A 13,865-nucleotide genomic window follows, 5' to 3' on the forward strand; every position below is an offset into this window, starting at 1 on the left:
GAGTGACATGGTACCACTTCCTCTTGCAATACTTGTAACAAAGTCCTTTCTCTTTGTATTGGTCTTTTCTGACTTCTATTTCTGTGGTGGAGAGAGAGAGAGAGAGGCCCAGTGAGATGGGAGGATGTGGGGACAGAGCAGACAGGACTCTACCTGAATAAAAACCAGCAGTTTAACATAAAGATCACAAAGGAAAAAGATCCAACTTCATCTCAAAGATACATTTAGATTTACTTTGTCCACCACGTCACAGGACAAAGATGCAAAACAGAGAAGTGTGAAAAATGGAAGAGGTAGCAGGGATTCTTTACGGAGCCAGGCGTGATGACCAATTGAAATGCAGGAAACATGCTATAGGTTTCATTGAGATTATTTATGTCTCCTCCTTCAAATATTTGTGTGATTTGTACTGTGCATTAAACTGCTGTAGATAGATAGAATGAGTCATACTAAAAATGCATATTCAAAGGTTTGCAGAAGACTTACTTTATTGCTAGATAGTGCTGTACAATCACGGGCTTTCAGAGGGTTAGGAGGAAGAAGGGTGGGCTGGCCAGACTGGAGGAATTTACAATATCCAGTCACTGACGGCACAGGGTTTTCCTGGGTCTTCATTGTACACCACAGTGTAAGTGCAGTTTTCCTGGTGGAAAATGGAATGGCAGTTTTCTTCATCGTACTGTGTAGGTATAGCAACTCTGTAATGAAGGTAAGACTGTCAGAAGAACAAAGCACCTGTCCCCAGGCCAGCTCTTTGCATGAAGCACCTTACCATTCTTCTGGCTTGGGTGCCCTTCACTAAGCAATGCACGTCTTTCCTGGCAGCCTTAAAGGGAATCCCCAGAAACCGCTTCCTATCTATACCCTAGAGCCACGTAGATCAGCCCTCGAGTGGGTTCCACACTGCTGTCTGCATGGCTAGACAGCAGGAGACATTCTGGCACTTCAGGCCAGTTCTGCCATGTGCTAGGGCAACAAAGTTTGTCCAGCCCAGGCCTCCTTCATTTCCATGTTCAGGAAGTGACCACAGCCCAGCCACTGGAATGTGGAGGGGATAGGCTGTCTCCACCAAGTAGGGCAGACTGATACCAAAGCACTTTTCCCCACAAGAGTAGCCAGGAGCTGTTCAAACCAGGTTCACGGGTCTCAGAGAGATGATTAAAGTGGTGTGCGATCCACAGGAAAATCCACCACACTCTTGGTGATGCATGGGTTAGGGTTCATTGCCTTCTCCAATCTCATCCTATGCTCCTCAACTTTATGAGTCCACAGTGGACAAAAGCATTTAATTTCAGGGCTCCCTGGGACAATGTTTTTATGATGTGATACTGGATTGCTACTTTGATAGAAGAGGGTATTTTGAACCTCTTCCTCCAAAGTCATGTGGCTTTTCAATCCTTATTCTGTAGCCACAGAACCTGGCACACCTTGATGATGCACTAAAGAGAAGAGCAGGAATCTGCTCATGGGGGCCAGGGCACTGAGCATTGGCACAAAAGATGAGACAAAACAGATACCTGTGGGAACACTGTCCTATGGGTGGAAGCAAGCTCTGAAACTGTGCCCTGGGCGTTAATGCTCTGCTATGGTTAAGACCAAACATTTCACCAATACCACAAGCTTTTTTGAGGAGTTTTTATGTGATGGAAGAGTGATGATGCTAGATTATTAATTAGAAAAGTTGAACCTCAAAAATATAAAGCTGTTTTGTTTTAGTACCACACTGTTTTATGATAGTATCTCTACAGTATAATTTCAAGTCAGGAATTGTGATGACCCTTGCTGTGCTTTTGTTCCCCAGAATTATTTTGTTCTATTTTAGATCTCTTCTGGTTCCAAGTAAATTTTACAAATGTTTTCTATAGTTCTGAGATTTATGTTAATGGTATTTTGACTGGAATTGCATTGAATCTGTAGCAATTTTGGGAATATGGAAATTTTAACAATGTTGATTCTTCTTACTCCAGAGAAAAGAATATCTTTTCATTTTCTGGTATCTTTGATAACCCTTTTTAGAATACTGTAGTTTTTTAGTGTAGAGCACTTTTACCTCCTGTGTTAGATTGATTCCTAAGTATTTAAATTTTTGATGCTATTGTAAAAGGTATTTTTTCCCTAATGTCTTTCTCATTGAGTTTGTTATTTGTGTAGAGGAATGCTGTTGACTTCTAAATACTGATTTTGTAGCCAATTAGGGGACTGAATATTGTTATTAAATCTAGAAGTATTTTGGGGAAGTTTTGGGGGAGTTAGAGAACAATGTAATCTGCAAATAACTATATATATAACTATATATATATATATAATAACTATACTAACAATCTATTCATCAAAAATGGTTTGTTCTTTCATTGTTTGAACATTTGTTATGCCTATATCTTATAATCTGAACAAGTACTTTGAAGATAACAATATGCAATATATTAACCATTGTTAATCTTCTATTATTTTGTTTTGAAATTCCCAATCACCATTTTTGTTCTTTTTTCATTTTAAAATTGAAGACAAAGAATTGAAAAAAAGTCAGACACCCCCCCCACATTTAAAGATCCAATCCAAAAACAGGCATCTGAGATGAATATATACTTCCCCAAAGAAGTCCAAACAGCAAATAAATACATAAAATGTCCAACATCACTAGTCATTCAAAAGTTGCAAATTATAACAGTGCTAAAATTCTACTTCATTACAGAAAGAATAGCTGTTATCAATAAATCAACCAGTAACAAATACTGACAGGTCTGTGAGAGAAAAAGGAATCCTTCTCCACTATTTGTGGGAGTGCAGTCTGGTAAAAACACTGTTGAAATCAGTGTAGAGATTCCTCAAAAACTGAGCATTATTGGTCCCATTTGACCCAACTATTCTCCTTCTTGATATCTTCCTGAAATAATTAAAAGCATCATACCACTGCAGTGTATGTTCACTCATGTTTCTAGTAGCACAGTTTGAAGCTGCTAAATCTTGGAAAAACCTAAATGCCCATCAATTGATGAATAGATAAAAAGATGTACTTCTTTTATACAATGGAGTACTACTAAGCCATAATAAAGGATAAATGAGATATTTATTGCTAAATGGATGGACATTGAGATCACACCCTTAAGTGAGATAAACATGTAAATATTATATTGTCTATCTTACAATGAGAAACTGAAAGTCTAAATAGGAAGTAAAATATATAATGTATATTGTAAAACAGAGAAAAATTGTCTAAAAGGGAAGGGGAGATCCAGAGAGGAAGGAGAAGCAAGAAAGGGAAACGAAAACATGAGAAAAAAAAGGATAAAGTGAAAACAAAGCTTTGTAAGTAAGGAGAGGCAGAGTGAGTGGAGGGAGGTGAGCGGAATGAGAAAAAACAGGAATCAAGATAACCATGTATAGGTAAAAAATTCCTTATAATTAATGTGATCATTATGTATATCTAAATTATATAGATAAATTTAATAATAAAACACAACTTTATATCCTGTATACAACAAGATGTATAAGAAAAAGTTTTTAAACTTTAATACTTTCAGATAGTGTCACTATAAATTAGGTGGCATTATTTGAAGTACATCGCAATAGTCTACTAATTAATGATTTGTATTGCGCTACAAGAAACTAATTTAAGATCATTAACAATTCAGAGGTGGTTGTTTCCAGTTGTAAATGTGAAGCGTTGTAACCATAGAGAAATATACTTAAATAGTTCATAAAATCAAACCCACAGATCCACAATGTCCACCCAGTCCACTTCCAGTTAGCACCTAAGAGGTAGTAAAGTAGGGCCCAAACACACTTGTGTGTTGCTACCAGTGTTAACTACTGTGAGTCGAAGTGCAGGCATCCTAAATCCCTCTGCACAGAAATGAATAAACAAAGAGGCAAATGAAACGTGGTGTCAGTGCCATGGTGGCTGCTGTGGTTTGGAGGAAAGAGAGCTCCACCATGCAGCAACAGGGCTGGGCCTTGAGTAGCTGCTGAGAAAAATAAGCCCACGCAGCAGGCAGTGTGATGGGTTTGGCCAAGTCTCTGAAACAGGAATTAGATTGCAGGATCCCAGGGTTAGGCAGAAGGTGGAAACGGAAATTAAAGATTAAAGGGCATGTAGCTTAATTTTGTGGTTTTTATGAAGCTTAGGGAAAGGTTAGGTATCCGGCCAGCATGGAGGAAGCTGTGGCTCAACCCAAAGCATAGGAAAAAATTCCACTATAAAAAGTCTTGGGAACAAAGGAAATGGTTAAACAATGTTGTGTATGTAGTCAGTGCCAGTGAATTTTCATCTACAAAGAGTTAAATTGAAAAAAAATCATGTAATATGTGTTTTATTCCAATGGAGAACAGTTAAGAATGGAGTAGTGACTAGGGAAGGGTGCCTAAACCCTCACAGCGTTTTGGCAGGTAATGAGCATGCGTCATTCTGGCATCTCTGTCAAGGCCACGTGGCTGGGAGACATGGATGCAGATTTAATCTCGCTGAGACCCGGCATGGGGAGGAAAGGTCAGGGAGACTGAGCTTGGGCAACACAGACATCAGGTGATCTATGCCCTGAGCTGGCCGCTGGATGCTGCTGGCTCTGAGCTTTGCTTACTGCAGTCCTGGGGCTGGGTGTGGGCGTGGTTGGAGCTGTACAGAGCAGAGGCCGGGATGCCTCCCTGCCCTGCCCAGAGAGCCTTGGCCTGGGCCTGCAGGGAGTGAGCATGTGGGAATTCAGTAAGCGTCCTGCAGAGAGAGCCTGGGGTTCACGTGCTGTCTCAGAAAAGCTCAAGCAAATCCGAATTGTTCCATATCCAAAACAAAAATGAAAGGCCACAAAGAAGCTGAGGTGGTGAATGTTGAGTCAGATCCTGGTTCTGACAGTGGGGACAAATGACCGCGTGTTCCCAGGGAACAGCAGCATGCCACACGGGACAGGAAACACAGCAGGAAGCAAAACCAATGAGCACCTGGACGCCTGAGCTCCAGCCTCTGCCTGTGCAAGGACTGAGTCCAAAGACCTGACCCAGACTTCTCCTTTAGGTGAAGGAATGACTGGAAAAAGGGTTAGTTCTCATACCTACCCAATAATCCCCAAGACAGAGCGAAGAAAATGAAACTGAGAGACTCAGCATCATCCTCAAGGACACAGCTACCAGGCAAAGGCAGCAGGTTCAGCTTGGTGTCACTGTCGCTCCAGCACTAGCCTCCTCTCACTTCCCCACTTCACTGCCAGGACCAACCCTCACTCTGCTCTGCTCAGTTTCAGGAATCACGGAGGAGAGTACTAGGGACAGTCCAGGAGGAATGAGCACGACACTCAGGTCACTGTTCAGTAACTAGGCTGGAGTGCTTCTGTGTGTGGGAGAAACTGCTGACCGGACCAAAACATGGTCCTCAAGACCACACTGCACAAGCAAATGCTACTTGCTGGAAAATAAAGCACAAAACAAAGCAAAACAAAACCACAGTCAAGACATACCAAAATAAGATGATCTGTATCCAGAGTGGTTTACCGCTTCAGTGCTTGGGATGTTGTTCCAGGCACCTGCCCATCTTTCTATTAAACGTCTTTCTCCCCATGCACTAGCCACAGCCCTCTCACAAATGAATGTGGGCAGGATTTCCCAGGCACTTAAAAGTTAACAGGATCCGTGCTTTCCTTTTAAGACACTTGTTTTTTACTCTGATCACTGGGGTTCACACAGAAGTCTCTGAGGAACTTGGTTGTATTTGATTTGAATAGTAACTTTGGGAAATGCTACTTCACACAAATGTTTCTCTCAACAAAGATGGTCCTGTTGGACAGGGATGTAGCTTGGTGCTAGAGCGCTGACCTAGCATGTAAGCATCCTGGATTCTTGATCAGCACCACAGAAGCAAGTACGACAAGAACCACTAATATTCTTGGAAAGCACCACACACCAGGGCTGAATGACAGGAAGGCATCAAAGGGATCCAGGGACGGAAGTGTGGTGCCTCATTTTGACATGACTGTGGATATCTGTATTTAATCCTCTAAGAGATAAACGTTTCTCATCCCTCTAGAAACCCAGCAGAAAACTTTTGAAGAACCCTTTCTTCTGTGATAACAATGCAAGCAGTGAAGGCTTTACACAGGCATTATAGGACAAGGGACATCAAACATCACCCCAGTAGTTTCCAGTTCCTCCATATGCTTGTGTTTAAGTCACACCTGTTCTTAAAATCCTCCAAGATCAAGAATACAATGGTCATTAAGACAAAGTTTAGAATAACATTTAACCATGGGATATGATTTTTTGCCCCCAGGAAGCTAAACACACATATTTCATAATAGTAAATGTAATGAGCACATAAATAGAAATACAGGAATGTAGAAGCAAGCCAATTGCTCATTGAAAGGTGACTATAATTGAGAAGCATAATGTATTTTGTTGTAGATCTTGAAGAGGAAGGACATCCTGACACATGCTGCCTAAAGGATAAACCTTGAGGGCATCAAGCTAGGCTCAGTAGTCTCAAGCAGCCAACTACTCCAGGGATGCAGCTCCATATGAAACCATAGAGCAGTGAAACTTGTAGATGCAGAAATGAGAATGGTGGTAGCCACGAGTTGGAGAACAGGGACAGAGGAATGATGGTTGGAAGGGAGCTGAATTTTAATTGTGTAAGATTGAAAGGACTGAAGCATGATTGTTAGGAATGTTACACAACAGTATGAATTTACTGAATGTACTTGCTCTGTATAAGATATGGGAGTGGAAACTAAACCCCTCGAACACACCCAGAGTCAATCCTCCAGCAGACTGCAAAAACTGGTTGATGTTCATCTTTAGACAGAGGCTCTGAAGGGTAGAACATGGAAGCATTTCTGGAAATATTGAGTTTGAGATCTTGTGTATTTAGGTGAAGGAGACACAAGAAAAATGCGTGTGTCTACCTAATTTTACTATGAATCTTAAATTGCTCTACAAAATTAAGTTTATCAGAAAGGTGCAAAGGATGGGAGTGTGAATGAAAAGAAACCTCTGCTTCTTAGAGACAGCCGGGTCACCACGTAGCCACCACTGGAAGACACTCACGTGGTGCAGCATTTCATTCCATTTTGATCACAAGAGCAATTCTCACACTGAGCATTTATCCAGTTGGAGTTCTTCTTGTATGTGACTCCAAGGAGATACCTGCATACTGAAAAGTCCACACAGTGCCATCAGTGGAGTCCCCACGTCATGCAACAGGAATAAAGCTGGGGCCCAGCCCTTCCAAGCGATGACAATGTCTAAGGCACACATCGCCGTGCTTCTCTATTTAACCTCAGCTAAATACATTGCTGAAATCTGTAAAAGTAGTAACATTTTCCAAAGTAAACTCAAGTCCTTTTATACTGTATTTCTGATAGAGATGTACAGAACAACGAAGGCCTTCCTCTTCCATCTTATTTTGAGTCTGTTTTGTTTTTGTAGAGTATCTCTTTAAATTACATATTTCTTTTTACTTTGGTTCTCAATCCTGCATGCACCTACGAATACACACTTTTGGTACCAAAAAGTAAGTATGCTGAACAGTTACAGGTGAAGGGAAGATTTCATTTTCAGCAGGCAAAAAGCCCAGGTTTCAATAAACCATACCTAAACAAATAAATTCATAAAAACAGTATAGCAAACATTTTATTCTAAGCTCCCAAACAGAACGTGGACTGCAGGACCCTTGGATGTGGGCACAGGCTGCTCTGAGTTTAGAATGGTCATGAGATGAAAGCAGAGTTCAATCAGGGCAGAGACTGCTGCTGAGACCCTAGGCACACTTGTGCTTGAAGGGTGCCCACACTCTGCATCACCAGGGCTTCCTTGTGGATGCAACTCTCACATCTGCCTTTCCATCCCCTGAATCAGCTGGCAGGACTCCCCAGGGTTGCCATGAATATCAAAGTCTGAACTCCTTTCGATTAAAGAATAGTTCTTAATTTTGAACACAAGGGAGTTGAGGAATGGTAAAATATGCAAATCTGACAAGGGAGAGATTATGATTCATCAGATCTTAGACAGAGCCCAAGGATTTGTAAGTTTCAGCAGCTCTGAAGGGAGTTCTGTGCCAGACAGAATGGAGAATGCTTGTCTTATAGGCAGATCAAGTTGAAGACCCTTGTTTGACTCCATTGCTCTCTGTCCTCACTACCTTTCTATATTGAGTCAAAAGTTTTAACATGCCTGATCCACCATGCTGTAGTCACATGATCAATATTAAAATCCAGCACTTACTATCAAAATTTTCGCCTTGACCTTCCATTTGTACAGTATAGCAGCGGATGCTGCTTGAAGTGTCACAGTTGGCCAGGAACAGGAGAGAGCCCAGGAGAGATATCTGTAATGTAAGAAATACCAGAATAACACTGTCTGCCTGGCAAGTACATGGTCATGAGTTCGATCCCTGGTACCAAAAAAAAAAAAAAAAAAATCCAGGACAGAATGAATGGATTCAAAATGTCATTCATTGTATGCTTGGGAGGAGTGGTCACAATAAGGCTTTTCCCTGGTCTCTGACAAGTGGTCTTGTAAGTGGAATTACTTCCCTCTGCAATTGGGAAACAAGGCTTGTGTAATCACTGAATAAATGATGCATAGAAACAAATGTGTGTCAAGAATCCTGTAGTTACTACAACTGTGTGCTTTCTTGTTATGGATGATACTCAAGAAACCATTGATGAAAATGAAATTTATTTAGACTATTTTATAGATATGTATAAAGTATAAAAGATAGAAATGAAGAGAATGTTTTTGAAATTAATAAAACATGAGCAAAACACGGAAAGAACAGAGTGTGAGAAGCTGGCTTTCACAACTTTAATTGAACATTGTGACTAAAAAGATTAAAGCAATGTTTTAGTCACTTTCCTAGTGACAGACACAATAACCAAACACTTGCAGCTCAGAGAGGAAAGGTTTATTTTTACTTACAGTTTGTCGTGATTTCAATCCTTGCATGGTCAGCAGCATGGTGGAAGTGCCTGATACTAAGGAAATCTGCTGATGTCAAGGTGGCCAGGAAGCAGAGTGAGGTAACAGGAAGATTGGAAGAGAGATATATCCCTCCACGTCACACCCACAGTGACCCGCCTCTTCTGACCAGACACCACCTCCTAACAGCAAGTCAGCAGTACTAAGCCCACAATCCACGCTCCTTTAAGAAACCCCAGCTAGGAATGCATGTGGCTTTGTGGGTACACATAGAATATAAATGTAACCTTCTGCATCTTGTCCTGCAAAAGACTCATGCATATCTCTTTATACAAACTACATTTAAGCTATTTCTAATTGTTGCCAAAATCTTAAGAATTCCATTGTTACTAAAAAGTCCCCATCCAAAGTTTCCTGAGATTTGAAGCAGTCTTAACTGTGAGCCAACCCAAATATATATAAAAAAAGATTGTTAAAAACTGCCAACATGGGGCTGGAGATTTAGCTCAGCGGCATAAGCGCCTGCCTTGCAAGCAGGCAGTCGTGAGTTCGATCCCTGGTACCGATAAAAAGGAAAAAGACAAAAAACTGCCAACATTAAGTAGCACAGGTTAATATTCCCATTACAAAAGAGGAACAGGGAAAGAAAAGAATTATGACCAAAAGGAGAACAGCACAGCAGGGCAGAGAGCAAGCCCTGAAGCTACAAGCCCAGCACCTCAGGCAAGAGATGTCAAGATACAAGCCACCCTGAGGACACTGCTGATGGTTGCCGCTTTTATTGCTTCTATCTTGTTTTGGCTTTGTTTAATAATTGCAGCTTTCCTCAGATAGTGTAATTTCATGGCTTCTCCAACTTCATTGGTCACCATTGCACTTTGGGCATCACTCAGAACGTCAAACACTGTCCTGTCAGTAGCAAATATTCTGGACTCCCAGCGGTTGTTTTTTTTTTTTTTTTTTTTTTTTCTTTCAAAATCTGGGTGGAAACTTCCATAATTTGTTAATATTTGCATTTTGCATACCCTTACAACTAGTAACAGGAGGATGACACCAAGGTCATCCTTGATGTAAAATACTTGGATTGTTTTAATGGTTGTCTTCAAAGCAAGCAAGCTTTCTTGTGCCCCAAATTTACAGGTACAAACTTTATGAAAGCTGCCTTTCTAGTCAGACTCAACTTTTCAAAATTGATCATTTGCTTCTTTGCTCCAGATGCTCCAATGAAAACCTGGTTAAAGTCTCCAACAGTACCTATGCCACAGCCTCAACGTTAGGCTGCCCTGAAGTTTCCAAGATGAGATTAGTTAGCCCACTGCCCTTAATTTCAGTATTCCACAAAATCACAGTATATAAACAAAATATAGATAAATTTTCTGCTAGAACTTAATACATATGACCTGAGAACGTGAAGACTAAGAAAATAACCCAGCTGACTGATGGGGGGAGGATTAGAAAGTGCATGATGCAGTGATCATGGGCTTCATTCATAGACTTGAAGCCCACTGCAAATCTGCCCCGGTGTGAGTGCTGTGATGGAGACTAAGATGCTCAGACAGACTGAGCACTGGTGACCAATAGGAGAAAGGAATTTTGGGGAGGGTTAATTATGACAACTTTGGACTCTTTCTTATGTTCTCCATCTCATAAAATGTGTTAAATTCCTAACCTTAAAGGATGAAAGGATTTCTGTAAAAATAACAAACCCCACTACATTGAGCAAATTCAGGACTTTGAATTATACTGCTGTTTCATATTTCATTTTCATGAGCCTCAGGACCAATAACACTGGAAACTTTCAATTGTATTTCCTTCAAAAACTGAGCTCTGTGGAAAGCATTTTACTCTGTATGCAGAAAGGAGGTTTCCAGAGGCTGTGGTGATCCCAAGGCTCTAGAAGATATTTGTATTGTGTGAGAGATAAAGGGCACCAGGGGAGAAGAGCCTAAGTGAACCCCCAGAGCCAATGAACCAGACAGAGTGCTCAGTCTCCTCAGCTCTGGGGCAGGGACACAAGATGTAGTGACTAACCTAAAAGTAGTTACCATATTGTCTCTTTCTTTGAAATCCTTGAGTACAACTTCGTATACTGTAGCATTAAGTATATCAAAACAATGTAAAACCATTCAAGAGAATGATAGCATTACAGAGTATTTAGAATTGACTAACAGAAAATGAACAATGGTTTCTGTATAATCTCCTTGTCTTTAAAAGGTTTAGGTTAGGATTATCTGGTGGTGAAACACTACTCTGCTTAAATGGTTATGTTTTGATCTGCACTGTTTCGTTGTTATGCCCTCTTTTATCTCAATCTCCACTCCATTATTTACTTTTTTATCTTTATCCTTTTAATTAAAGGAAAAAAATAGCAGGATATATTATAGTAACCCACTTTGACTTTTTATTACCTTGATTTAAAGCCCTGTATTACTCTCACCATCTGGTTTTTAACTGATGTTCCCCTATTCTGTTTTGCTGGATAGTATCAGGTTCGAAAGTTTAGGCAACAGCTGTGAAGATAGTGAGATTCATTATGACACCCATTCTTGTTGACTTTTATCTACTTTTGAAGACCTACAATGTCTCCAATGTTTTGGTTTTGTCGGTTTTATTCTTTACTGTTTTGTTCAATTGTATTATAACTAACGATATAGGCAATTCTGTTAGAGATAGCTGGAGGCATTATGGTAACCATTGTTGATCACCTTGTATTATGTTTTTACATTATATATTATGTCCACCCTTTTGACTTGACCGATTCTGTTCTGTTATGTCTCATTTGGTTTTACTCTCTTCCAAAAAAGTAATAAGAACCGTGGGAGCAATGAAACCCAAAATGTGTAATAGTCATGGTACAAAAGAGAGGAAAAGAAAGTGCTCCAAACTATATAACTGCATGTATATTTAAATGTATAAGATAGAAAATGATATCACAGAGTTTTATTGGATCAATGAACAGAACTGCTTGCAGTATCATTGATGGAATGTCCACTTTACAAGCTTTAATTTTGTGACTTGAACAATTATTTCTAAGATGACAATATGTAATCCATTAACTAGTGATTTCCTACTGTTTATTTTTTTCTGTAAATCTGTATAACTTGTACCCTTTCCCTGCTTTTTTTTTCTTTTCTCCTTAAATAAAATTAAAAAAAAAAAGATGTAGTGACTGCGGCCAGAATCCAGACCCAGGACAAGAGAGACCAAGTTATTTATTTATATTTGAGATCATACACTTGACAGTATCTGAATCTCCCCCCCAAAAGCTCAGTGCTGTCATTTGTAAGAAAAGGGTATGCTCTCCCACTTGTCTGGGTACCACAGTTCCCTAGGAAACTCAGCTTAACACACAATCCCAGGTTCCCTTGGATATACATGGTGCAGGCCTTGGTAACTTGACCATGTATTTTTGTCAAAGCCACAGAAAAACTGACCACATCAATATGGCTTTAACATGCAGACGTATATTTGAGGCGTATTAGAAATATGGTGCTTTATTTCTTTTTTTTTCTTTCTTTATTTCTTTTTTTTTTTTTTTGTATTTTTGAAACAAGGTTTTACTATGCAGTTCAGGATGGCCTTGAACTCACTCTGTAGCCCAGGCTGGCCTCAAAATTGCAGTGGTCCTCCTGCATCAACCTTCTAAATGCTGGTATTATAGGTGTGCACCACTATGCCTGTCTCTGCCTCAGAATGCTGAAGGCTCACAAGTTCCTGCTCTTGCTGTTGCAGATGCTATGAATCTGAGGACCAGCAGTGAATAGTGAGGCTCTGTGAAACTCATGGGACATAGCCTCTCATACTCTTCTATTGTAAATCTGTACTTTCTCATAGTACTAGCTGTTTGTGTATCTCAGCAGCTGCACTGTCGTGTGTGATACAGGACATTTGGTATGATGAGCAGCAGGTGTGTGCATGTGTGCAAATGTGTCAAATGGAGATTTTACCTACATGATGCTCATCTAACAGATTTTTCATATGTTTACCTGAGCATCACAAGGAATAAAGTACACTCACACCACTCTTCTGCTTTTTTAAATATGTATTTTGCCATAATGCAATGTGGTTGTCACTCACAGTAGCTGCATCTGGCAAAAGCAAAACCCATATATATATTGATCCACTTGGCAGAATAGTAGGGTATGTACAGGACCTCCAACAGCATAAATGCTCTAATACAAGTAAAACATTTTGTGTGTACCAACAGTCATAGTCAAAGTTGCATTTATTATGACACCTCACTGGATGAGCTGAAAGCATTCATAGGTTTGCTATACTTGGCAGGGCTATCTCATGGCAATCACAGGAATGTAAAAGATTATGCAAAAGTGATGGGTATGGATTTGAGGTTTGGTTGAATAGAATAATGGTGTCATGGAGAAGATTTTATTTCTTTCAAAATTGCCTGGGGTTTGATGACAAAACAATCCTCCTTAGTCTGTGCCACATGGTCACACCAGCTCAAACTCACTGGTAAAGATGACAAGAGGTTCTCTGTGCTGCTGTGCCAAAAATGCCATCCTGGGCATGAGTGTAAGCAGACATGTTTGAAAATGAATCACTCATTTTTTTCCAAAATAATAAAAACTTTGCACTCACTTTGACTAAGGGTCTGGAATAAAAGAGACTTTTTACATCCATTATGGAAACTACAAACCCAAGGTGCAGGCTCTATGGGTTAATTTTCTCTTTCAAGGCCTCTGTGCTTGGTTTTCAGACATACTTATGTTGCCTCTTCAAGTGGCACATATTTTTGATATCTTTTTATAGATCTAAACTTATATTTTTATGAACCCTAGGTGTATTATATTATACATTGTCTTATTTTACTCTAATTATCTCTTTGACAGCTTCATTTCCAATATTACATTTTTACATCATGAACTACTAGAAGTCAAGGAATCAGCTTCTAATTTTGAGAGGAGACACAATTGAGCCCCTTACACCATTTATCACACTCCTTACAC

General features: G+C 39.9%; 1 protein-coding gene across 1 annotated transcript; it reads right to left on the reverse strand.

Moving 5' to 3' along the window:
• Positions 1-470: 470 nt before the first annotated feature.
• On the reverse strand, positions 471-8,990 carry LOC134472311 (beta-microseminoprotein-like). Its single transcript, XM_063233632.1, has 4 exons — positions 8,899-8,990; positions 8,203-8,305; positions 7,027-7,132; positions 471-698 (listed from the first exon to the last, which is right to left on the reverse strand). The coding sequence occupies exons 1-4, from the start codon at positions 8,935-8,937 to the stop codon at positions 569-571; spliced, it is 378 nt and encodes a 125-aa protein (XP_063089702.1). The 5' UTR covers positions 8,938-8,990; the 3' UTR covers positions 471-568.
• Positions 8,991-13,865: the final 4,875 nt, after the last annotated feature.

The sequence above is a fragment of the Cavia porcellus genome, unplaced genomic scaffold (genome assembly GCF_034190915.1).
Source record: "Cavia porcellus strain 051 isolate PalLab524CR breed Dunkin Hartley unplaced genomic scaffold, mCavPor4.1 scaffold_23, whole genome shotgun sequence".
Classification (NCBI taxonomy): Eukaryota; Metazoa; Chordata; class Mammalia; order Rodentia; family Caviidae; genus Cavia; species Cavia porcellus.

What these genes read in the sequence shown, in the direction of transcription:
- LOC134472311 (XM_063233632.1), bottom strand. Translation starts at nt 8,937, where the DNA reads ATGCTGCTGACCATGCAAGGATTGAAATCACGACAAACT. An exon ending in GATTGAAATCACGACAAACT is followed by an intron (nt 8,306 to 8,898) that starts GTAAGTAAAAAT and finishes CTTACATTACAG; the next exon opens with ATATCTCTCCTGGGCTCTCT. An exon ending in GGAATGAAATGCTGCACCAC is followed by an intron (nt 699 to 7,026) that starts GTGAGTGTCTTC and finishes CCTTCATTACAG; the next exon opens with AGTTGCTATACCTACACAGT.